This window comes from Humulus lupulus, chromosome 3 (genome assembly GCF_963169125.1).
Source record: "Humulus lupulus chromosome 3, drHumLupu1.1, whole genome shotgun sequence".
Lineage (NCBI taxonomy): Eukaryota > Viridiplantae > Streptophyta > Magnoliopsida > Rosales > Cannabaceae > Humulus > Humulus lupulus.
Window position 1 is genome coordinate 76,699,125 of NC_084795.1, and position 26,627 is coordinate 76,725,751.

The 26,627-nt window shown below is 38.4% G+C and overlaps 2 protein-coding genes across 2 annotated transcripts; one reads left to right on the forward strand and one right to left on the reverse strand.

Moving 5' to 3' along the window:
* The first annotated feature begins 8,498 nt into the window (after window positions 1-8,498).
* LOC133822851 (UDP-glycosyltransferase 89A2-like) lies at window positions 8,499-10,344 on the forward strand. The gene has a single exon (XM_062255309.1). It carries the CDS (start codon window positions 8,716-8,718, stop codon window positions 10,153-10,155), a length of 1,440 nt encoding a protein of 479 aa, XP_062111293.1. The 5' UTR covers window positions 8,499-8,715; the 3' UTR covers window positions 10,156-10,344.
* A 121-nt stretch (window positions 10,345-10,465) lies between these two features.
* Window positions 10,466-14,342, reverse strand: LOC133822850 (putative pentatricopeptide repeat-containing protein At1g13630). The gene is made up of 2 exons (XM_062255308.1): window positions 13,756-14,342; window positions 10,466-13,357 (listed from the first exon to the last, which is right to left on the reverse strand). The coding sequence occupies exons 1-2, from the start codon at window positions 14,204-14,206 to the stop codon at window positions 11,307-11,309; spliced, it is 2,502 nt and encodes an 833-aa protein (XP_062111292.1). The 5' UTR covers window positions 14,207-14,342; the 3' UTR covers window positions 10,466-11,306.
* Window positions 14,343-26,627: the final 12,285 nt, after the last annotated feature.

The window sequence follows — 26,627 nt, forward strand, 5'->3', positions numbered from 1 at the left end:
GTATACTCTAAATACTGTGAGACATACTTCTCACCTGATGTGACTCCTTTCTCGGGCTGTGTGATTTCACTTCCCCTGGGTTTGCGACCCTTTCCCATCCCTCCCCGCCTTGTGCCACTAGGAGCTCGACTGGATTCAGCCGCATGGGATGGGGCAACAACTCCAGCACTGAACGCAGGCTGAAAAGCATTATATCCAGTGGGTGCTACCCCGGACCCTGCTGGAGACATACCAAATCCAAGAGCAGACATGGAGCTATAATCGGAAGGGGTGACGCTCTAGCTAGGCTGGGCTCCCAATGACCCCTGCTGGATGTGAATATAGGGGGAGTATTGGATCCTTGAGGCAATGGGGCCAAGAGTGGCCAAGGCAAGGAAAAGGGCGGACGCTCCGAACCCCCCGATCTAGGCGTCCTCCCAGGTGATGTATTCTTGTGCTTGACGAATGAAGTCGTCGAGACAGCGGCATCCCCTTCACTGGAGATCATCCCAAAGTGGGGATCCCGCGCGGATGCTAGCCTGCAATGCCATCAACTATTTTCCATCATCGACCCTATTGGTTCTTGCCGCTTCTTCATTGAAGCATTTGATATAGGCCTTGAGGGTCTCAAATGGTCCTTGCTTGATGTTGGCCAAGGCGTTGACCTCAAAGCTCACCTTCCGAACCCCTATGAACTATCTTCAGAAGGCAGATGATAACTATTGCCATGTCTGAATGGACCCTGGTCGAAGTTTCTTAAACCATTCATCTGCTGGTCCGGTCAGGGTGAGGGGGAACACGTGACATTTTGCATCGTCAGAGACACGATGCACCGACATTAGCCTGTTAAATTTGGACAAATGGTCCGTGGGATCCCAACCACCATCATAGGCTGGTATGGATGACATTTTAAATCCCAGAGGTAGCAGTGCCTCAATAAGGTGAGGAGCACATGGCTCTACCTTTTCATCTACTCAGTAAGACTCGTGACCTTGTCGCCTGATCATTTTGAGCACTATTCGCTTCAGACTTTCTAATTCCGCTCGGAGTGGGTCGCGATCTCGGTTGACACTCTGGTTCAGGAAATCTCTTCTCTGAGCATTGAGATTATCTCAGAGATCTGACAGGCCTCTACCAGCAAACTCATGTACTCCAACCTTATTACACCTACAAGCATTGAGGTTCTCTCGTAGGTTGGCTTGTCCTTGGAACACACCGTTATCTTCTGGACGAGCCACCTCAGTCTCTCCATCGGACTCGTTTTCATTTACTGAGATATTAATGCCCCGTTTTCGATTCTGTGGGGCATTCCTCTGGCGATTATTAGGTCCCGAAGGGACACCAACTCTAGGCCTCGCGCGGTCCGTATGAGCGCATCAGGGCGGAGGGCCCCGAGCTCTGTGGGCGTTGTTTGCCTAGAAATGTCCTCGGGCCCCTGTTTCATTACCATTACTAGTCTGGTGCTGAGCCTAGTGGCCTTCGATCTCTTGACGGGCCCTCTTATGCTTCGAAGCATGGTTATCATTGGATTTTCCTTTACCACAGTCTTGTGGTGGTGCTGAGGCTCCAACTCATGCTAGGTGTCCAGTGGGCATCCTAGCTAGCGGATCTTGCGCCTCGACAACTGGGTGCTCAGGAGGCACATCAGCTGTGTTGACAGGTGGCACTCCAACAGGGTGCGTAGGTGGCACACCTGTTGGGTGCCCAGCTGGTATGTTGCCATTGGGGTCCACTCGCAACCACTGGGCTGAAAGAGTGGCCTTCATGGCAAGTATCATCTCCTGAAGGGCAGCGGTGTCACCTTCTTGAGCATCAAGTTTTTGTTGTTGGGTAGCCATCTGCTCGCGGAGTGCCACCACCTCCGGTGTCTCTTCTGCCTCCATGGGCTGAGGATATTTATCCTCATAATAACCTTGGTCGACACCATTATCTTTGCCATCATACTCGGCGTACTCATCGTAGTCCTCCATTATCTCAGGTACGTCCTGAGGTGGTTGCCTACTGGGTTCTCCTCCTTCAAATCCGTTAGGAGGGGGCACTTCATCTGTAACGTTTCTTCGTGTAGTCACCATGATCATGAATGTTTCAAATGCTTCCTTCAAGCTCTCAATGAAAGCACCAAAATGTTGACTGCCTTTTTCGTTAGCAACCTTAATAAGAGAGATTAAAGAAATGATCGTAAGAACACAAAGATTTTTACGTGGTTCAGGTTATAAAAGAACCCTAGTCCACGAGTCTCTAGTATTATGAGGGTTGCAAGCTTGTGATTGCAAGCTTTTATGGGGTATTCTCAGGCAACGTTTAGATTGCTTTGAGTACAAGTAGTTTTCTCTCCAAAAAATTGAACCCTTTACAATGAGACTCCCAACCCTATTTATAGAGGTTGGGGTCATTAATGTTAATCATTAGTAATTACTACCCATTACTCCTACATTTGGGGAATTAATACACTTCAATGCATTGGGATGCATTGAATAGAGACTACGGCCCAGGCGAGATTTGCGGGGCCCATTGCAGAAAGGTAACCACTTTACGGGGAACATGCCCCTAGGACTGTCAAGGCATGTTGTACGTACTCTTGTGTCAAGAGACGTAGTGGGTGTGCGAATTGTCGAGTCATACACTCGACAACACTGTTGACGGATCGCCCACAAAGGTTGTTAGACGATCCTCTGACTTTGAAAATCCACTCCTACTGACACGTTGATCATTGTCCCAGGTTTGAGAACTAGAACCTCGGACCTGGGAGGCGATCGAGAGATGAGACTCCTCGCCTTAACTATCCGAGCTAGAGAACCTCCATCTCCAAGACTGAGCATCGGGGAGTAACTCACCAAGGCACCTACGACTCCCTTCAAGGATAGGGCCTCATCTAGGAAGACCCCTATTCTGACTATAGGCCTCGGGCAATAACATGCCCCGAGGATGTCCGTAAACATCCTAGCCAACCATTGGGGGTTGTCACATATCGGTGGTGACAAATATGGACAACAAATATTTTTAGTAATTTTTTCTTTATATTTTGTTAACTTTAAAAAAAAATAGGTTTGTTAATTATTTAAATATGTCTATATATTAAATTATTTGTTTTCTTTGAGTTCCATTTTATTATTTATTTAGTTAAAATATTTTTAGTAAATTTTTCATTATATTTTGTTAACTTTTTTAAAAAATCAAATTAATTTAATTTCGGGTATAAGTAGTTAAATTGGTATATATAATAAATTATATGTCTTTTAAGTTCCATTTTATTATTTATTTAGTCAGAATAATTTATTAGTATTTTTTGTGTACTTTTTTTTTGTATATTGGTATATTTTAATAGGTTTTTTGTTGGTGAGATCAAGTTTTGGAGGATTTTATATTAGAGATAATAATTTTTACTTTAATAAATAATTAAGATATTGAACTTAGTGTAAAGTAGGATTTAAAAATTAGAGGAGATGGGTTCTGGGACTGTGTGTTGCAGTGATATATGGTTGGAATTATGCATATTTTATTGATTATTTGGTTTGTTGTGTTTATATGACGAAAACATGTTCATTTTATTTTGGGAAATGTGATAGATTTAGGGGAAATGCTGCCAAATTTTTTTTGGATTTATTAATATGATAATTATGCATGTTTGATTGATTTTTTGAACACTATTGTGGATTATGTGTTGTATTTGGATTCCCAAACGATGCTCGGTTATTGAAAGAGGATATCCTCCACTTTTGCAACTATGAGATGATTGAACAAACTCCGCTGACATTATATATGAGGTACAATAGTATTTATAAATTTATAGTTTAATTAGTGTAACTTGAAATTTATAGTTTATTGACTTTTTTATATGTAGGGTGCTTGATGATTTAGTGCAAACGAATGGTTGAACCACATGTACACTTTCATGCATCCCGCTTTAGTGTCCACTGATGGAGGAACCAATGAAGCACTTGCTAAAAATCTCTTTGAACGATTTCTGCAGATGGAGCTAGAGACACGGTTTCTAATTTGTCCTTGGAACAACAAGTAAGTCAACTTAATTTTATATACATATATATTTTTTATTGATAAATATCTTACACAAAAGTTTTTTTGGTTGTAGCTTTCAATGGATGTTAGTATTGATTCAGGCACATAGTCATTCAGTGGCATTTTTTGATCCTGTAAATTCACATTTTTTTTCGGAAATGAAGGAGATAATTATCATGTAAGTTATATATATTACTTAATTAATTTATGATTTCATTCGGACTCACATATGGATAAATATTAATATTTTGTGTAGGGCATTGGATCAATATGATACTCACCGAAGAAAAAAAGAGTCTATTAAATTAAAAGTTTGTGTTCCTAAAGTATATAAATTATTATTTATCTTATTAAAGTTTTGGACATATTTTTATTATAATAATTTACTAAATATGATACTTACATTTGGATAACTATGTTGTAATAGTGTAAAAACTAAACTGGGCCTATGGCCTACCGAATGTGGCTATTACATGATGAAGTTTGCTAGCGAATTGATTTCACAGCCTAGATTGAAGACCTACTTGAAAAATGAGGTATTGTTTTACCCTTTAAATTTAATTTAAACTATCGCTTATGATTTTATTTGGATGAATTCTAACTTATTATTTTAAATATTTCTTAAATAGTTTAATAATATGACACCATATACGGCTGGCGAAATCAACGAGATACAGGATGAGTGAAATGAATCAATTTTAGCATATCTCAATTAGCAAATGAGCAAGTTTGGTGAGGAAATTTTAGTTTAAGTGTTTAATGCTTAGAAATTTATAATACAATAGCTATAACTATATTCATAGATTAACTTTGAAATCTGAATTACTTTTGTAGATTTATTCACAAATGTTAACTATACAAATGTTTTATTGATTTATGGTGTAGTTTTTATGTTTATACTACTATTTTTCTGTTTTTGTTGTTGTGTTTTTTATTTCTACTGTTGTTTTTTTTAATCAAATAGGCTGAGGGAATCGACATAAACATTTGCAATTTCCCTTGTTAAAACATTATGTGACAGTTTCTAGTTGATGCAAAAAATCACGATTTTTAGCATTTGTGGTAGTTTTCCACTCACACAAACCAATCTGGCATTTGCCTCAGTGCCTAACTGTCACAAATGTGGCATTTGTGGCAGCTCTCCACTAACGCAAAAGCCTGACATTTGCGTCAGTGCTTCACTGTCACAAACGTGGCATTTGTGGAAGTTAGGCACTGATGCAAATGTCAAGCGTTTGCATCAGTGGAGAACTGCCACAAATGTCACGTTTGTGACAGTGGAGCACTGACGCAAATGTCAGGTTGGTTTGCGTCATGAGATTTCGTGTCACTTTTAAAACTGACGCAAAAAATCAATTGTGGCAGTTAAGAACTGACGCAAATGACCATTTTTATAGTAGTGTTGGGCTCATCATGCTATACTCGCACGGGAAGGAAAAACGAGCAGTTTATGCTTTAGTAGCTACCGTTTTAATGGCTCTAGTTGCTCGATGGTTACTCAATAGTTGTTCGATATTGTTCAATAGTTGCTCGATGTGATTCTTGCAAGAGGCGTAATTTTTCACTCGGGTATTTGTCTAGGGTGATTTTTTTATTAAGGTATTTTTTTTTTTTGAGATCTACATGTATATATAAACATTTGAGAAGTTTAAAACTTGAAAACATACCGAAACAAGTCTTAAACGTGAGGTGTGTTTTGGATTTATGTATTTTTTCTAGCTTTACACATCTCAAATGTGTATATAAACATATCAAACGTGTAGATCTCAAAAAATACACAAATTCAAAAAAAATCGTCCTAAATAGACACTCGAGTGAAAAATTATGCATCTTACAAGAATCACATCGAGCAAGTATCGAGCAAAGTCGATTTTTTCATGACAATCTTAATTTTTAAGGTCCTATTGAGTTAGCATCAAGCAACCATCGAGCAAAGTTTTAAACTTCTTAAATGTGTATATAAACATATCAAATGTGTATCGAGCAAAAAAACTCAAATGGATACCCATGTGAAAAATTACGCCTCGTGCAAGAATTACATCAATCAACTATTGAGCACTATTGAGCATCCATCAAGCAAAGTCGATTTTTTATATGATAAACTTGATTTTGAAGGCCCCATCGAGCTGACATCAAGAAAAATCGATTTTCTACAAAGTTCAAAGTTTCAAATCTTAAAAAAAAATCATGAAAAAAACTTAGTGTCTTAAGTGATACTTGTCATGAGTTAAGTTCCAAATCATTCAAAACTACCATGGATCTTTTTTGTGTGGCTTTCATGGAGAAGTTAAGAGATAGAGAAAGAGAAATGAGAAACTGAGGGGTAGAGAGAGGAAAAACTAAGAAAGAGAGGGATGAGGGTGTGTGGTAATGATGGTGTTGTGGATTCCATTTTAAGAGAAAACCGAGAGAGAAAGGGAAAAAAAAACATTAAAATGTAATGTGTATACACTAACAAAAAAAATTAATTAGAAGGCCATATGATGCATAGAAACTCAAATTTCCCTTTAGGTAGTCCAATGAACTATTATTTTATCATATCCTAAATAACTTTGACGAACATTATTGGTATTATAAAATAAAATAAACAAATACTTTCTTGGGTTTCTCCGGTGCACTCCCCAAATAGGGACACATCGGTGCACCCTTTATAGTTTTGATTCGGATTATATTTTCGGCACAAATTATTCTTTTTGGCCATGTATATTGTTATTATTTAGAGCATCCTACAAATTTTCAAGAAATTCTGAATAATTTATAGTACCGAAAATAATGTTCAAATAAACTACTTTCCAAGCACTTAAAAAAAAACAGTCATAGGTGCAACAAACTATTTGAATCTTATTTTAGGCATTGTAAATTATTCTAAATTTCTCAAAATTTTGCATGATGCTCTAAATAAATACAATATAAACGACTATAAAAAAATTGAGCCAAAAATACTTAATGAGCTGAAAACTGGAGGGGGTGCACCAGTGTGCTCTTTTTAGGGGTGCACCGGAGAACTACCTAACTTTTTATTATCTTAATATTATTGAAATCCTAGGATCCCCCGAATTTTTCACGTTATTAAAAATTCTTCCCGAACTATGCACAGTTACCGAATTATGGGACTTCGGTTAACTTCTAGGTGACGTGGCTAACAAAATGCTGATTTGGTCGTTTGGGCACTACGTGTCATTGCCAAGTCAGTGCTATGGGTATAATTCAATTAAAAAATTAATAAGAAAATAATAAAATTATTTTGAAAAATAAAATAATAATTATAAAATATTATATATATTACTACTTTTCTTCTTTTTTATTTAAATATTTTTTACTTCTTTTTATTTAAATATTAAAAAAATTAAAAAATTATATACAATAACAACTTTATTAGCTTTTTATTTGAACTATTTTACTTTAATTTTATTTGCATATACAATAAATTTCTTGCTTGATTGATTATGCTTTAATTTTTTTCCTCAAAGATAGTGAATTTTAAAAATTAAACAATGTTTTATGAATTAAAAGAAATGTTCTATGAATTTGACTAAAAAATGATGACATGGCTAATAGAAAAGTGATTTTCCTCAAAGAAAAAAGAAGAAATTTAAATAAATTTCACCATCTTTGAGGAAAAAAGTTGGAGAAATTTAAATTGAAGCATGAATTAAAAAAATAATGTTTTATGGATTGAAGCATACTTCTTTTGCCCTTTTTTTATTTAAATATTAAAAAAAAAAATTAAAAATCATATACAATAGTAACTTTAATAGTATTTTATTTGAACTATTTGACTTTAGTTTTATTTGCATGTACAATAAATTTTTTGTTTAATTAATTATGGTTCAATTTTTTTCCTCAAAGATAGTAAATTTTAAATTAAACAAATTAAAAAAAATAATGTTTTATGAATTGGAGTAGAAAATGATCATGTGGCTTGTAGAAAAATAATATTCCTTAAAGAAAAAAATTTGTAAATTATTAGGTAGTGGTGGCTGAGGTCTTATTATAATCATACAATATTGAATAATTTACAATTTTATTATAATCATACTTTTCTACTCCAATTCATAATTTTTTTTATTTGTTTAATTTTTAAAATTTACCATCTTTGTAGAAAAATTTTAAAACATAATCAATCAAACAAAAAATTCATTTTACATGCAAATAAAATTACAATAAATAGTTCAAATAAAATATTATTAAAGTTACTATTGAATATGATTTTTTAATATTTAAATAAAAATATTAAAATAAAAAAAAAGAAATAAAAAATATACATAATTTTTTTTTTTAATTAATTTTTTTAATTGAATTATACACATAACAATGTACCCAAACCGTGAAATCAGCTTAATATTAGCCACATCACCTGTTAATTAACTGAATTCTCATAACGTGGTAATTGGAAGGGAATTTTTAACCACTTAAAAAATTCAGAGCACAAATTATAAGGGGTAATAATTGGGAAAAAAAAATCTTTCTTATTCTAATTAATATGAGAACATTTACATCACAAATTAATTCATGTAAGAAGAAAAAAAAACAATTATTACAAAGCCCTTTACTCCTGTAGCCTGACATCAACGGTCAGCGACCTTGAGTCAACAATCCAAACATTAAAACATCACTTAATCACTAGTTCTACTTTAATAATTGTCGTCGAATATACCTCCTACCCTTCTCTCTCTCTCTCACACACACATTTGAGTAAAATCAAAGCAAGAAATAACCATGGCCACTGGTGACTCAGACCGGCCGCATATTCTGGTGTTTCCATACCCAGCACAAGGCCACATGCTCCCACTCCTAGACCTCACCCACCGCTTGGCCCTCCAAGATTTCATCATCACCATTATAATCACCCCCAAGAACCTTCCGACTCTACGCCCACTCCTCTCTGCTCACCCCGCCACTATCGACACCTTGGTCCTCCCCTTCCCGGCCTACCCCACCTTACCCGCCTGCGTCGAGAACGTCAGGGACATCGGCAACGCCGGAAACATCCCCATATCCAACGCCCTTGGAAAACTCAGGGACCCCATCATACACTGGTATGAATCCCATCATAATCCCCCCGTTGCCCTTATCTCCGACTTTTTCCTTGGGTGGACCCTGCACCTTTCCCACCATATTAATATCCCCAGGATAGCCTTTTTCTCATCTAGGGTTCTTTTAAGCTTTGTTCTTGATCAGTGTTGGAGTGTTTTGAGTGCCTTAGATGAGAGTTTTTCCTCGGTCGTTGAATTCCCTGATTTCCCTCGATCGCCGTCCTTCAAAGAGGAACATTTGCCTTCCGTGGTGTGGCTCTGCAGGGAATCAAAACCCGAGACTGATTTCGTCAGAGATGGCCTAATGGCAAACTATTCCAGCTGGGGTTGTGTTTTTAATACCTTCGAAGGTTTAGAAGGAGAGGATTTAAGATACTTGAGGAAGAAATTGGGCCACCGGAGAGTCTATGGAGTTGGCCCATTAAGTTCGCTTGGCATTATGGAAAGACCTGATCTTGAGAATAATCCAAAGTGTGCAAGTGTTGTGGCTTGGCTTGATGAGTGTCCAGATGACTCGGTGCTCTATGTTTGTTTTGGGAGTCAGAAGCTGCTAAAGAGGCAGCAAATGGAGGCCTTGGCTTCTGGGCTTGAACAAAGCGGGGTCCGATTCATATGGGTCGTGAAAACCGGCACCGCCAAGCAGGTTACAGCAGGGATTGGTGTTGTTCCAGATGGATTTGAAGAGAGGATGGGTAAGAAGGGATTGGTTATAAAGAGTTGGGCACCACAGGTATTAATACTGGGCCACCGAGCTGTGGGAGGGTTTCTAAGTCACTGTGGATGGAACTCGACACTAGAAGGCATAGCAGCTGGGGTGAGGATATTGGGGTGGCCAATGGAGGCCGACCAGCATGTAAACGCTAGGCTGCTGGTGGAGTACATGGGTATAGCTACCAGGGTGTGCGAGGGAGCTGATGCAGTGCCCGAACCTGCTGAGCTGGGGAAGGTGATTGCCAAATCCATGAGTGGGAATGCACCTGAGAAAATGAGAGCCAAAGAGTTCAGAGAGAAAGCTCATGCGGCAGTGAGCGATGGCGGGAGCTCTTTGAACGATTTGGATGAGCTTGTGAGAGAGTTGCACCAGCTCCATAAGCCTGTTGCAAATGAGATAGTGAAGGAATGAACTTGAGAAAGTGAATGACTGCATACCAAAATTATGTTTCAATCTATAATTATATAAATTTGTACTTAGATGATTCTGATTCATAGCTTGTATGTGCTATATTAGAGCAGCGCAAGGAATTAATATAATATGTACCCCGAATCATCAATAAAATCGGCATAGATGTGTCAAGATTATTAATCCAAATAAGTGAACATCTTACCATAAAGCTGAATGATATATTACACAAAATGGCAAGATTTAGCAATATCGGATACCCAAACACATGTCAAATTGGATAAACCACTGCTTACAGTGACGATAGAGCAAAAATGCTTCTTTTATGAAGTTCTTAGTTCTGTGTTCTAGGAACTTTATATTCTGTTTTCGATTTTGTTTGTTATATATGGGTAGTAAGTTTATTGTACTCCCGTACCTCTTTGTATTATTTCTCATATTATTAATACAAGTTCTGATGTTTTAATAAAATATGTTATAAGATCCGGTTAGCTTATAAAAACACATACTATTAATAAAAAAGAGCAATACTAAAAAAACCCAAGAAGTTAGCTTTCAATAGTTCATTTATAGCATTCATCGAAATCCAAATATTTTTGGGTTTCTCAAGTAACTTAGCAAACAACATTACAAAATTTTAGTTTCTTTCAACTTTTGAGGGGCAATATTTATTTTCCATGTTCTCCCTGTTAAGTTAAATTTCTTTGTTTAGTTTCTACTTTTATTTTAGTTCTTCTGCTATGAACACACACACACACTCACAAAAAAAAAAAAAAAGCTTTAAAGTGAATACCTCGTTCATTGCGTCGCCGTCAATTCAAAGTGGTGGTCAAGCGAACTTTAATGTCACGATTTTGTAATATATATATATATATGCAGGAATCGTGTCCCTGCCCCTGCGGCGGTCGTGCAACAGAAGAAATGACTCTCGAGTTTGTATATAAGCTAACCCTTCAAAAATATTTATATTCTTCCCATCACTATGTAAAGGTGTATATAGTTATTAGTTAATGGTCCAGCTTAATCTGGAGTTCTAAGTGTATAAGAAGTCTGTTACTTACCTTGTTCACTAAAGTTCTGTATTAGCGAAGCTGTAACTCTTTTCCAATGACAACGTGCTAAAGAATCTTTTTTTCTTTTATTATTATTCAGTCTTATCCAGGAACCAAGCCAGATTTGATCATCCCAGCGAGAATCTCTGATTCAGAATTGGGATCACCGACTTTTTGGAAAGCCTTAAGCATCACACCACAAAGCTCTCGATCAGGAGCAATGCCATCAAATAACATCATATTGAAAAAATATTTTGCTTCAGTAATTAGACTCCTTTTGCACAATCTATTTATCACAGCACTATAATCTCTGATTGATATTTCAAATCCATTCTTTGCCATTTGATGAAAGAGCCTCATTGCCTGACATGCCTCACCCTTTGCACAATGAGCTTTAATTATCGTGGTATAAGCAACTTTTGTCAGACTAACATTGCGTTCCTCAAGAGACACAAGTAGACAGTCAGCATCCTTGAGGTCACCATGTACACAAAGACCATTCAAAAGAACATTGTATGTAACAGGAGTTGGCTCAAGATTATGCAATAACATGTCGCTGAGTAACTGAAACGCTTTTGTAAAGTCCTGAGCCTTACAAAAATACTTGATGATGGTGTTATATGTGATTTGATCAGGGACTAAACCCTTGATATACATATTATTAACCCACTGGAAAGTCTCTTGAAGCTTCCACTGCTTGCAGAGTCCTTTGATAACTACAGTGTAAGTAACATGGGTTGGTCTCACACCTATGACTTCCATCTCCAGTAGTAATTTAAGCATGCCATTGATGTTTCCTTCTTCGCAGTGAGCATTCATGAGAGTAGTATAAGTAACCGCATTTGGTACCAACCCATGCAGCTTGATGATATTCAAAAAGTTGCAAGCCTCAGCAAGTTTTCCAGTTTTACAGAACCCGTAAATAAGAGTATTGAAAGTGACAACACTAGGAGTGATCCCTTTTTCTATTATTTTTTTATATAACTGTACAGCTTCCGAAATATTACCCATTTTCACATACGCATCAATCATAATATTATAGATAATGATATCGTACATCAAGCCCATTGTTACCAAAGTGTCAAAATATTTCCTGGCTTCAGATATATTTCCCTTCTCCCGTAGACCCAACAGAATAGATCGGGCCGCAAAATTATTTGGTAAAATTCCCTTCAAGCACATTTCCTTATATAATTGACTAGCCCTTTGAACCTTTCCTTGTTTGGAAAGGCCATGGATTAGGATAGAATATGTTATAAGATCCGGTTCCAGTCCTAAGAACTCCATTTCATCAAGCAATCTCAAAGCTTCTTCAACCTGTCCACTTTTACACAAACAGCTAAGAAGTACACCATACAACATGACACTCAACTGAAAACCACGTGACAGCATCTCTTCCCGTAGCTTAAGGGCTTCCTCAATATCCCCAGCATAACAATACCCACATATGAGGATTGTATAAGTAACATGATCTGGATTCAACCCTTTATGCAACATGTTTTGAATAACCTTCCGAACTCCATTCATTAGACCAAGTAAGTGAAACCCTTTAGCAAGAATGTTATATGTTACTATGTTAGGCTCTAATCCATGCTTCTCCATGTCATTTGTGAACTCTAAAGCTTCCTCCATCGACCCTGCTACACATAGCCCATGAATAATAATATTGTAACTGTATGAATCAGGAAGCAGTCCACACTTCAACATCATACAAAACAATGACTTTGCAACATCCACCAGACCTAACTTACAAAATCTTGACATGATAGTATTGAATGAAACAGAAGAAGGTCCAGGCTCCTCTTTAGTGTTCCTTAAGAACAAAATTGCATCTTGCATCTTCGATTGCTTGCATAGACCATTTATAAGTATGGAGTTAGTGTACTCATTTTGAGGAATTCCACGGGATTTAATTTCATCAAATACATCCCATATGATCTCTGTCTCCCTCAAGTTATACAGCAGACAGTTATAGGTTGCCAATGAAACATGCAAGTTCAAATCTTTCATCTTAGCAAGAACAAAGAGAGCATCATGAACCATCTCAGATCTTGAATAAGAAAATGCCAACATATCCCACACCACCCTATTTGCATCCCAGTCCCTAAATCTATTCAAGAGCAGCTCACAAATCGAAGGTGCAGAACCAGAGCCTACATGAAACATCACAAATTCAATAAACACAGTATGCAACATCTTTAATAAACCGAACATCAAAACTAAGCGAACAAAACCATTCCCATTAGCTATACTATTATTCGGTTAAGTCGAAATACCTGAAAGCTAATATTTGAACATACAGATAAGGACTAACGGTTTTTAGAACTGCGACTAAAATGGTTTTTTCCCCTTCTGAATTAGTTACGGGCCAAAGTTTGTGGTTTTACCTTTCCAAATTACTAACTATTTAGGTGACTTCGTTATAGCAAAAAGCGACTATCAGGATAGCCCAATACAGTCTAAACTGAAATAATGCCCCACCAATCATGCATCCATAAATCTCATTAAGGCCTTAAACAATATAAGAAATGTTTGAAGTTAAAAGCAATACCTTCCTCGTCCACCATTTGCTTTATAACCAAACGCAATTCCTCAAACCAACTTTTTGACGCCAGAACATGGGAGACGACGAACCGGGAAAACCTCGAATGTCCAAAGCCATAAACATTTCTCAATGAAAAGAAGAAACCCAACGCAAAATCTGGGTTCTCGACCCTCAAAGTATCAATAACTGAATCCACCTGAGGCTGATTCAATGTAGAGAAAACGAATTTGAAGTAATCCCCGCCAAGAAAACTTCTCAAACCAAAGCTCTTCAAGCCAAGAAGGATTACAGACACAGTGTCTCCATGGTTTTGGACAATGGGTTTTTCTTCGTCGCCGATCTTTGCAGCCGAGACAGTGGGCTTGGTGAAAATGAGGGAAGTCAGGGATGAGAGAATTCGAGATTTTTCCACAGATATAATGTGTTTTGTCTTCCATCGGTTGATGTGATTAAGCATGGGAATTAAGGAATTTTCAGGGCAGAGTGAAAATTGAAGAAGAAGATACAAAAGGGAAGGGCAAAGTGATTGTTTCCTGGGAAAATTTGAAAATTGAGAGGTTTTACGAAGACGTCATTAGGGTTTTAGAATGCCGTTAATTGGTTTCGCGGCAACTTTAGTTGCTTCTCAGCTTACAAGCTTTATTACAAAATTAAACATCATTTTTGTCTATTTAAAAGTAAAAATATTTAAAAATTAAGGGTATTTTGTCACATATAATCACAATTAAACATATAATTTTTTTTTTGAATAATGAACATTTTATTGAAATTAATATTTTAACCTCTCAATTTTCCTAATAAGACTTAGTGACTTGATTAGGGAGTCAGGAGGGCAATAATTAATTTATTATGTAATTATATGCATGATTATATGAGATATATTATAATATGATTGTATTTGCATGTTTAGATGTATTAAGTATGCATGTAGGCCTATTTCTTATTAGAAGACATTTTCGTAATTTTAGCTTGTTGATAACATATTTGAATATATATATATATATGTTATATGATTGAGACCACATTATTATGTAGATATATTTGGATTATTCGGCACGAGTCGATCCTAAGGAGCAAGTTACCGGTTTAGTCATAACGAGGTCAAGTACTCATACCCGGCTCGGGGTGAGCCTATGGGTATTTTGGTAATTTAATACATTATTGGGGTTTATCGGGTAATGGAGAATTATTTAGTGATTATTTGAGGACATTGAAAGTAACAAGAATTATGAGGCGTTAATTATAATTAGCGGGAAATGTGGCAAAAGACTAATTTACCCTTAAGGGCATTAGAGAGCAAGGACTTAAGCAAGGGCATTTTGGTCTTTTGTGCCAAGATAGTGACTTAGTCACTAGATTTCTTTAGGGGTAGAAACTAAAGAGAAACATAACACAAACTCAACTCTATCTCTTTCTCACTCACGCTTCTCTCTTTCTCCCTCTCTTGATGTGTTTAAGAGTTCTTTGATTTTTATGGGAGTCAAAACTTGAATTTGGAGTGGCTTTTGGGGGGGGGGGGGTGTCAAATTACATTGATAAGGTAAGATTTCGCTCAGGTTTTTGTTGAAATTCTGTTGTGGTTTATGTTTTGGTTAAATTTAAACTTATGGTTGGGTTAAGGATTTGGCTTGGTTTTGGGGGTGTATAAGTTGTTTATGATGTTTGGAAGTGTGAGTGAGGTATAGTTCAGGTTTTGGTTTGGAACTGTGGTGAATTTGCAAGGTTTTTGTTAGGAGAAAATGGTGGAAAAACCCAAATTTTCTGGTAATCTGAATGTTATTGGTAGGTTGTGACTAGGTTACCGCTAAGGCTCGGAAGAGGATCAATCTCGGGAGTCGTGCTTGCTTGCTTGGACCAAAGGTAAGAAAACTGCACCCAATACGTGATATATGTGATTAGGGCTTGACCCGGTTGTTAAATATAGATATGATTAGGGCTCGGGCCCCTGTGAATAAGCATGATTATGATTATGCATGTGATTATTTGATTAGCTTGAATGCTCTGTATCTGGATAATTGTTAAATGGTATATGCTTATTTGCATTATCTGATTGAAAAGCATGGACTTATAAATCAATGGCGGCAGTAGCGCGTTGAGCGCTGGTTGAAAGCATTGACTTATAAGTCAAGAGCGGTAATAACGAACTGAGCGATGGTCGATATGGTTAGGCCTAATCAAGAGCGTGATATACGCTTGACCAACCCTATGGGCATTGGAAAATTAAAGCGCTGGGTACGTTGGGCCACCTCTAAGGCTGGTTATACAGAGGATAGGGCAGTGGGCCCCGAGGTGACTCTATAGTCCCATATCCTAGGGCAACATGCCTCGGTATGACTTATTTGTCATTTAATTAGGGCAGCGACCCTGGGGTGACTCTATGGTCACGTATTTAGGGCAACGGGCCCCGATGTGACACTATAGTCACTTGTCTGGATACAATGCATACATGAGTATGGTTAAAACTGATAGGCATGCTTATTATGATTCTGTAATATGTTATTAACTGCTTATGACCATGTTTAAGTTTCTCTTGCTGAGCCTTGGCTCACGGGTGCTATGTGGTGCATGTAAGGGGAAAGGAACGCTGGACCAATCATTAGTTGGAGAGCTTCGGTGGCGATGTGTACATATGCGGCTGCTCGACCACCACCGTCGGGGTTTCTCAGAGGAACTAGGGTCAAACCCTATTTCTCCGCTTAGGTCGGTTAGTTGTAACTTTTGAATTATACTTGACATTTTAAACATTATTTTGGGATCCCATGAATGAACGTAAATATTTTAATGAAATAGTTATTCATTTTGAGCAAAATTTTTAACCTTAAACTATTAATCATATTTAGTTACACTATCATCCAAGTTCACCAATTTCCACAGTCTTACAAAAACGAAATGAAAAAAAAAACAAAACATAACATAACATAATAGACACAATCTTATGTCTTATGAAACAAATCAAAACATAAAATAATAGACATAAAACAACAAATACCGTTAGAAGAAATTTAATCCTACCATAGGCACCATAGACCGATACTACAAATTACGAATTCCATAAGGCACAATTGAATGACCAATAACTTTTTAATGCAATTTATTAGTAATTGTAAGTATTGTAGTTATTGAAATCTAATCAAATAAATATATGAAATAAATTAAAGCACTTATGTGTATAACTATGACGGGCTAACTAATTAAAAATCTAAAAGTAATAGTAATTTATACATATCTAATTAAAGCATATAAAAGTAATTAAATTGCAAAAGATATTAAAATAAAAGGAATTGAAAATATATATTGAAAGTGAAAAAGAAGGAAATGGGTAAAATATTGTATTTCCTTAATGTGTGCTGAAACAGTACAAGATATATATAGCAAAGTTGTCACAGTATAGGCGTGACTACAGTACACGTGTACAGACAATTAGTAGTGCTAACAAAGCTTAATTACAATAGCTATAATCATGATTTAACATCCCCCCTCAAACTCAATGGGCGGGGCAGCACATTGAGTTTGTTCCGTAATTCCTGAAACCGATGAGTGACAAGAGGCTTTGTTAGACAATCAGCAATCTGGGCATCAGAGGAAGTGAAGGAGAGTTGAAGTGTCTTATTGGAAACTCTTTCTCGGACAAAATGGTAATCAAGTTCAACATGCTTAGAGCGAGCATGTAGGACTGGATTAGAGGCCAAGTGGAGGGTGCTCATATTATCGCAATACAAAATGGGAGGCTGAGACAGAGGAAATCCAATCTCAGACAGTAGAGATTCAATCCAACCAACTTCAGCTGCACCATTAACCATAGCACGATATTCGGATTCCGTACTCGAACGGGACACCACTTTCTGCTTGGAGGAAGACCATGAAACCAGATTGTGACCCAGAAAAATACAATACGCACTAGTGCTACGTCTATCATCTGGACAAGAGGCCCAATCAGCGTCAGTATAGGCATGGAGAGTGTGATCAGTAGTGGGTTGAAGAAAGAGACCAAGGTGCCCAGTGCCACTAATATATCGGAGAACTCGTTTGGCAGCCTTGAGATGTACATCAGTGGGGGAATGCATAAACTGACAGAGCTTATTGACAGGGAAAGCGAGATCAGGCCGTGTGAGTGTGTAGTATTGTAAGGCCCCCACCAAACTTCGATACTCGGTAGGAGAGGAAAGTGGGTCACCATCATGAAGAGATAAAGTGCCTAAAGCAATGGGCGTGGGCAATGGTTTAGAAGAAAGCATACCGGTTTTTGATAAGAGGTCACGAAAGTATTTGGTCTGGCTGAGATACATGCCAGCAGCTGTTCGATGAACTTCTATGCCCAAGAAGAAATGAAGTGGTCCGAGATCCTTCACTGCAAAATGAGAATTCAAATACGTCGTGAGAGCCTCAATGGTGGTGGAGCAAGAACCCGTGATGATGATATCATCCACGTAAACCAGGACGATGAGGGTAAATTTGCTGGTGGCGAAGTAGAAGAGAGATGTGTCGGCCTGAGATGCGCGAAAACCCCATTGACAAAGGGCAGAACTCAACTTGGTAAACCAGGCCCTAGGCGATTGACGGAGCCCATATAAGGCTTTGGACAGTTTGCAGACATGAGTAGGGTGAGTAGAATCAACAAAACCCTGTGGTTGGCGCATGTAAACAGTCTCGGTAAGGTCACCATGTAAGAAAGCGTTGTGAATGTCAAGTTGTTTGATGTTCCAACCAAAAGAGACAGCAATGCTAAGAACCAAGCGGATGGTGGTGGGTTTGATAACCGGGCTAAAGGTCTCATGGAAGTCAAGACCATGGGTTTGATGATAGCCTTTGGCAACAAGGCGGGCCTTATACCGCTCCACAGAGCCATCAGCATGTAGCTTAACCCGAAAGACCCACTTGCAGCCGACAACTTTGGCATTAGGAGGTAGAGGAACTAAGTGCCAAGTACCCTGAGCTTGGAGAGCGGAAAATTCAGCTTGCATGGCATCACACCAAATTTTATGTTTGGAGGCTTCAATAAATGAAGATGGTTCAACTGGAACTGAAGTGAGAACATGGGAGAAAATGCGTGGTTTAAAAATGCCGGACTTGGCTCGGGTAATCATAGGATGTGAGTTGGTGGGGACAACAACAGGGTTGGGTGAGGGGAGGCAGGGAGAAGGGGAAAGCGGCGGAGGGGAGGTAGGTGTGGGAGTGGGATGGGGTGGAGGAGTAGCTGGGGAGTTGGATGGGGTGGAGGAGGAGCTGAGAGATGGGGAAGGGGGTGCAAGGGAAGAGGGAGATAGAGTAGGTGGAGCTGGTGGGATAAAAGGGAAAGAAGTAACCACACTGATAGGGGCTGTGGAAGGGACGGAAAGCTGAGTGGAGGCAAATGGGAACTTTTGCTCATTGAATATAACATGTCTAGAGACATAAATTCGGCCAGAAACAGGGTGCAAGCATAAGTACCCTTTATGATGGCTACTATAACCAAGAAAAGTACAGGAATGAGACCGAAACTCGAGTTTGTGAGCATTATAAGGTCGTAAAAAAGGGACACACTCACAGCCGAACACACGAAGATGAGTGTAGGTAGGTGGTTTAGCATAGAGAAGAGCAAATGGGCTAGCCATATGAAGAACCCGAGTAGGCAGTCTGTTAATGAGATAAACGGCAGTGGTAAATGCATAAGGCCAATATGAGAAGGGGATGGAGGCATGAGCGAGTAAGGCCAGTCCCATTTCTACAACATGACGATTTTTACGCTCGACTCGCCCATTTTGTTGAGGAGTATGTGGGCAAGAGAGTTCACGGAGGATCCCAAATTTGGCAAAGAAGGAACTCACCGCCCCAATCAGAGCGAACGCATTTAATTTTAGTCTCAAACTGAGTAGCAATCATAGAATTGAAAGTAACAAAAGCATTGTATGCCTCATCTTTTGAAGTAAGGAGATATAGCTAAGTAAAGCGAGAAAAATCATCAACAAACAGGATAAAATATTTAACACCAGTAATGGATGAAACAGGGGAGGGTCCCCAAAGGTCTGTATGTATTAATTCAAAAGGCTTGGTAGCCCGAGATACAGATAAAGGAAATGAAAGACGATGTGATTTTGCTTGTTGACAAGCATTACAAACGATCAGTGGAGAATTCTTAGAAAATGAAATATTACAAGAAGATAAAATAGAGCTAGTGACAGCTTGAGCTGGGTGACCCAAACGGGAGTGCCAAAGATTGGGATCAGTGGAAGAGGCGAAGAAGAGCTGAAAGGCAGGAGCAGGAGGAGTGGAGAGTGGATGGGAGACTTTGTAGAGACCATTGTCAAGTAGACCCGTGAGGAGAATTCGTTTGGTGACCTGGTGCTTCACAAAGAAACAATGGGGGTAAAATTCAACAAAAGCATCATTATCAGAACATAGTTGGGAGACACTGAGAAGATTTTTGGAGAGAGATGGAGAGTGATAAACAGAAGACAATTTTAAAACAGACTGATAAGTAGGCAGGAAAGCATTACCAACATGGGAGAGAGGAACACCTTTACCATTGCCAATAGTGATTTGGGAAGAGCCAGGAACTGGTTGAACACTCTCAAGTATGTTTAAATCAGGGGTGAAATGATGGGAGGCACCAGAGTCCATGTACCATGCCGGATCAGAATAAGAAAAAGTAGTGGGGTTGTGAGTGGTAGGAGGAGAGGTACCAGCGTGGTGTTGGGAAAGAAAAGCATTGAATGGCCTTTGAACAGAAGGTGGAGGATGTTACTGAAGGTTCTGGCGGTGATAGCAAATATTAGCTGTATGCCCCACCTTCAAACAAATTTGACAGCGGGGTCGATTACTCAGAGGTGGACGAGAAGAAGGGTTGGAGGAATGGGACTGGGAAGGGCGGGGAAAAGATTTTGGGTGAGTACCAGGAGATGAGGAAGGGCGAGGTTTGGGTTGGTGCAAAGTGAGGTTGGCGACATTGGCTTGAAGGGAGCTGATGGGGTCAAAGGTATTTTGACGATGGAGGCGAGCTTCATAACTGAGTAACAGGCTATACACTTCCTCCATTGTAGGAGGCACTGAGCGAGCTTGAAGAGGGGTGACATAAGCGTTGTAATCTCGGCCTAAACTGTTCAAGAAATACAGGAGCTGATCCTTAAGAGAGACGGGGTCACCAGCAGAAGCCAAAACGTTGCAGAGACCACAGAACTTGTGGATATAATCAAATGCTGAGAGGCCATCCTTACGGAGAGTTTGAAGTTGGGTCCGAATTTCTTCTAACCGAGAGAGAGAAGTTGCTGCATAGATTTGAGAAAGAGCTTCCCAGATCTCAAATGCGGACTGGTACCCAACGATTTGGCCAAGGAGAGATTCACTGATGGAGGCATATATCCAACTCATCACTAAACGGTTGTAACGATGCCATGCTTGAAAATCAAGAGAAGCTTGAGGGGAGGGTTGAGCAGGGTCAAGAACTGGGCAAGATTGGGAGCCATCGATGAACCCCTCTAGTCCATTTGCAATAATAATGTTGAGCATCTGAGTTTTCCATACCACAAAGTTATGTTCAGTAAGTTTCACAGCGATGGGTTGATTGACGGAAGGGAGAGTGGGCAGGGTGGAAGACGAAGAGGAAGTGGGAAGAGATGTGAAAGGGCTGATAATGGGTGAGGCAAAAGTTGGTGAAGGCTGGGGAGCAGGTGGTCCCATCGTGGGCTCTGAGGTACTGTTAATGCTTGTTGCAGACTCCATATGAGCTGTCAATGGTCTGATACCAGGAAAGTGAAAAAGAAGGAAATGGGTAAAATATTGTATTTCCTTAATGTGTGCTGAAACAGTACAAGATATATATAGCAAAGTTGTCACAGTATAGGCGTGACTACAGTACACGTGTACAGAAAATTAGTAGTGCTAACAAAGTTTAATTACAATAGCTATAATCATGATTTAACACATATATATACATGTATAAATATTTAAATGACTATTTTTGCTTCCCTTTGTAATTGTAATTATATAGTATATAGATATCTCCACCTAACCGTTTAAAAAACATAAAATTACATTTGTAAAACTAATAAAAATAATATCTATACATTAAATTAATATAATCAGAAAGCTTTTTAAATACATAAAAAATTATAATTTAAATTAATAAGTAAAAAAAATCTACTTTAAATACACAAAAATATAATTAAATAGCCTGAGAAGTCGATCAAACGAATAAATCGCACAACACACCTATTGACAATTTAAAATTCAAATTTGGATTATAAGAATAATATAATAAAAACTAATATATTAATAAGAAAATAGCTAACTTAAATTGCATTAGATCATACTTAGGGGTGGCAATTTGGGTCATGACACGATGATACGACACGACACGACATGATTAAGGTAAACATGAACACGACATGTTTAATAATCGTGTCGTGTTCGTGTTTACCTTAATCGTGTCGTGTCATAATCGTGTCAGACACGATAATACGAATAATTTGCATAGGTTTTATGATTTTTTTCATATAGTTATGATTAATCGTGTCATAATCGTGTTATCGTGTTCGTGTCGTGTTGACCCGTTTAATAATCGTGTCGTGTTCGTATTCGTATTTTTGACACGTTTAATAATTGTGTCGTGTTCATGTTTACCTTAACCGTGTCGTGTCATAATCGTGTTGACACGAATCTGACACGTTTACACAAATTGCCAGCCCTGATTCATACTATATCAAATAACAAAATTAGTCAATTCTGAATAAACCCGTAAAAATTAATCATTGCCGGAAAAAGTAACAGTAAGAAGACGAACATTTGAAGAATAGAACTTGTGACCATTAAAAATCTATTTATTAGAAGCAATCTTTTGATAATTAAATATAGTTATGTACAATCTCACAACTTCAAACCAAAATATTTATGCCTTCGATTTATGTTGATGTGGTTTTTCGTCATCAAGGGATTTCAGAATCCGAAATGTAGAGATTAAGCTTATTTTAAATTGAATATAAAGAAATATAAAAACACTCACAATTTACGTGATTCTGTGGTTAAAATCTACCTAGTCCACGAGTCACTATTATTAATCTCTTTAGGAACTCTAGGCAAAATTGTTACAATTTTGGCAGAGATTTTGCATACAAAGTGTCGGTCCCTTTTACTATCCATTCCACTTGTAATTGTAGGGAATTATGGTAGAGAATATTTGGGTAACCGTAATATAAATGGTAACGTACAAAATTGGGTAACTTCCCAAGTTAATGGACATTTAAATATCCTAATAAAGTCTATTGTCGTTTTACATCAATCTATAAATGTATATAACGATAATATGCATTTATTGCACATATTAGGCTTTCGGTTCAGTATGGATTCTCCCATCCGAGCTAGATGCCATTCTCGAGTTGGATATGACTGGAACATGATGATTTGACTTATAATGACCGTGCTTGATGCAGGCGATCTGGATGTTGGGTACCTCGATTTCCGTCATTCGCATCTCTAATGATCTGGATGATCCTAAGCTGTTTTGGACTCAGTTACACAGCCTCAAGCTGTTAGGTCTGGAGTTAAGGAAACATCTCCAAAGTCTTGCCTCCTTTATTTATTTCGCACCAACTGTACCCCTAGCTAGATAGTTGAGCTCATATTTTAATGGTACAACATTTCCCCCCCAAGCTCCTGCTCGTGCATGACGTCACTTCTGACACACGCGGTAGGGGCTTTTCAGCTTTCGCCATGAGAAAATGTGTCCATCCACTCACTCGAGTATGGGACACGTGTCTACTTGTTCTAGGTGCATGTACGGGTTTCTAGTATTGTGACAGTTTTCTTGTCAATTTTTTTGCCACCGTTTGGTTTATTTAATTCTGACTCTCGGATCTCTTATTGTTTTAATCATGTGGCTCAGATTTGTCCTCGAAGTTTATGTATAAATAGAAGAGCATAATATGTGCCTAGCCACCTTTGTATTAGAAGCTTTCCTTTTGTCTATCTTCTTCTCAACACATTCAAACTCTTTGAAATCCTTTGGTTCCCAGAAATTCTCATGTCCTCACGCTTGGATTTTTCAAGCATTTTCTGTTGGGAATACTTATACATGATCTTATTTATTTTCATGTAAATCATATATTAAAAAAATTAATATAAAAAAACCTAGAACATGTTTCTATAATTGAATTTAAACAGATATAATGATAAGAACTCTTACATTATATGCAGCAGAATGAATAAGTCATTCCTTCAGTTTCTCTAACTTTTGTATCTTTTCTGTTGCAGGGTATCACCAAGAAACTAAACCTATCTTCAAATTTCTTCACACCCTTCCACATTATCCTTAGAATCACCTAGACTAGAGTGGGCAATTCTCAACACATGAGATAGATACAAAGAGAAGAAGAGAAGAGAATATAGATGCTTAGTGTAACGCCCTAAATCCAGGGACCGTTACGGTGTGCCTTGTAAACAGTACTAAACTCGCTAATCGAGTCATTTGGCCAAAATCGTGTAACTAAGTTTAATTAGTGGTTTATGGATTAACATTTTTGGATAAGATATAACGTTTCATTAGAACGTTTAATATATATATGTTGGGATCCAAAAATTATAATTTTAGAGTCTACTACAAGAAAATATTTACAATAGGTCGTTCTATGCGGCAAAACAGAGTTTAACTCTAGTTCCTCTTCAAACCTCGGTCGTGGTGGAGGAGCAGCTGCATATGTACACATCATCACCTAAGCTCTCCAACTCAAGGATTGTCCAACTTTCTTTTGCCTTTACCAGCACCACATAGCACCCGTGAGCCGAAGCCCAGCAAGAAAACTTAATATGCTCATGAACAGTTATAACATGTCATCGAAATATAAGGCACACGCCTAGCAGATATAGCCCTAGCCAAGCAGGCAAGAAAAACCACGTAGCAATGGGTATCCAGGATAAAGAATCCTACCCTCTTGAATGGACGACTATCAAGTCAGTCTCAATCAGATAAATGATTTAACACTTGTGGTTCCGGTAACCATATCGGGCTGATAGCCCTGGATAAAAGATAGATGACTGATAAGTCCATCTCGGTCAGATGACTGATAAGTCTATCCCGGTCAGATGAATAATAAGTCCATCTCGGTCAGATGACTGATAAGTCCATCTCAGTTAGATGACTAATAAGTCCATCTTGGAGGTCCCATACCCTCCTAGCCATGTAACAAGCAATCACCTAGGCCTTAGGCCCTGGCTCTAGTAACTAGTCGTAGACTAGGCAAGCGCTTAGAATTTTCATTGACCTTCTGGTCGGTCCAGCATTAATACCCCATATGAATCATTCAACGCTGATATCAATTAGATCTAATCTTCATTTGGCTCGGCGTTCATGACGCTATGCCATTTCTCACTCTTAGGTCAATAAAACACGACCAGCGTTCAACCCATTGTGAACTTGACTAGTAAATCACAGCTTCACAGATGGATCTGACACCATTGCCGATTTTGACTAATAAGTCAGTGCCACACACAAGTAAGCCATGCCACCAAACATATATCGCATATCCAATATCCATATACAAGGCATTCAGCATGCTTACTTAACAAGTACTAGTACAATTAGGACCATGCACGAACACAGAGGCTCAAGCTCTGAACAATATCATACTCAGTATATAAAGCATGTCCTAATCACATGTTTCTCGTGCATCATATGCATTATATTTAACAATCCAACATGCACCAATAATAGCCATGCATGTCACATTTACACAGGGTGCAGTTTTCTTACCTCCGGTTCGAGCAAGAATTAGAATAAGAACGATCGATCCTTAATCCTTTAGCGGTCACCTAGTCATAACCAAAACAATCTCCAATTAATGAAAATCACCAAAGATAGGGTCTTAACCTAAACCCCACTCTCGGGACCTCGAAACATGCCCACACGGTGAGTAGATTTGATCCCGGGCCTTAAGGACCAAGCCAAAAACCCTTAAAAACACCCAAAACAGGGTTATGAAGAAACAGAGTAGCGCTATAGCTCTACTCAATAGCGCCCCAACGCTATACTCAGAACCAAACCGCCCTAACTGAAGCCTTGTGTAGCGCTATGGCGCCCTCTAATGGGCGCTGTAGCGCTACCCCCAGACTGAGCCACCCCTGAAACTTTTTTCTTCGACTCCTTCAGTTCTAACTCGATTCCAATGCTTCCAAATCCCATTTTTGGTGCCAAATGAACCCAAAAACCATCCTCACATGTCCTAGGCACCACAACCCCAAGAACCTTAGCCAAAACTCCAATCAATTCCCAACGTTCCAGCCCAAAAACCAACTGGAACTTAACTTAGAAAATAGAGCAAAACTAAGAGTTCTAATGGCTAGAAACTCACCTCAATCTCAGCAACACACCCTCTTCAATGGTGGAGCATAATCCTAGCTTGGCAAAGCTTGATTCCTTGGCATAATTCCTCAAAAGAAGCTTGAAAATCCAAAGAGAAAATGGAGGAGAAAACTATCGGGAGAGAAGAGAAAGGAAGCTCTGTTTTTGCCTCTTCTTTCCACAGCCTTAATGGCTGATATAAATCTCTTAGGGTGAAAAGACCTAAATGCCCTTAGGTCTAAAATAAAACCTTAACATCCACCAAGGGAAAAACCGTCCTTTCGCACCTATTTCATTAATCGCAATTAACACCCTCCAATTCTCGCTATTCTCAATAACCTCAAACACCAATAATCCATATCCCATTACCCTTTAATTCCTGATAATGCTCTAATCATTAAATTCACCCCGAGACTTAACCCGAGCCTCGAACTTAAACCAGTTATGACTAGACTGAACACTTGCATTTCATGATCGTCTCATGCCGAAAGGCTCGAACAAATCCACATATAATGTGGTACCAATCATAACTCACCCACGTGCACGAAAATACACAATTATGCCCTCAGCGGGC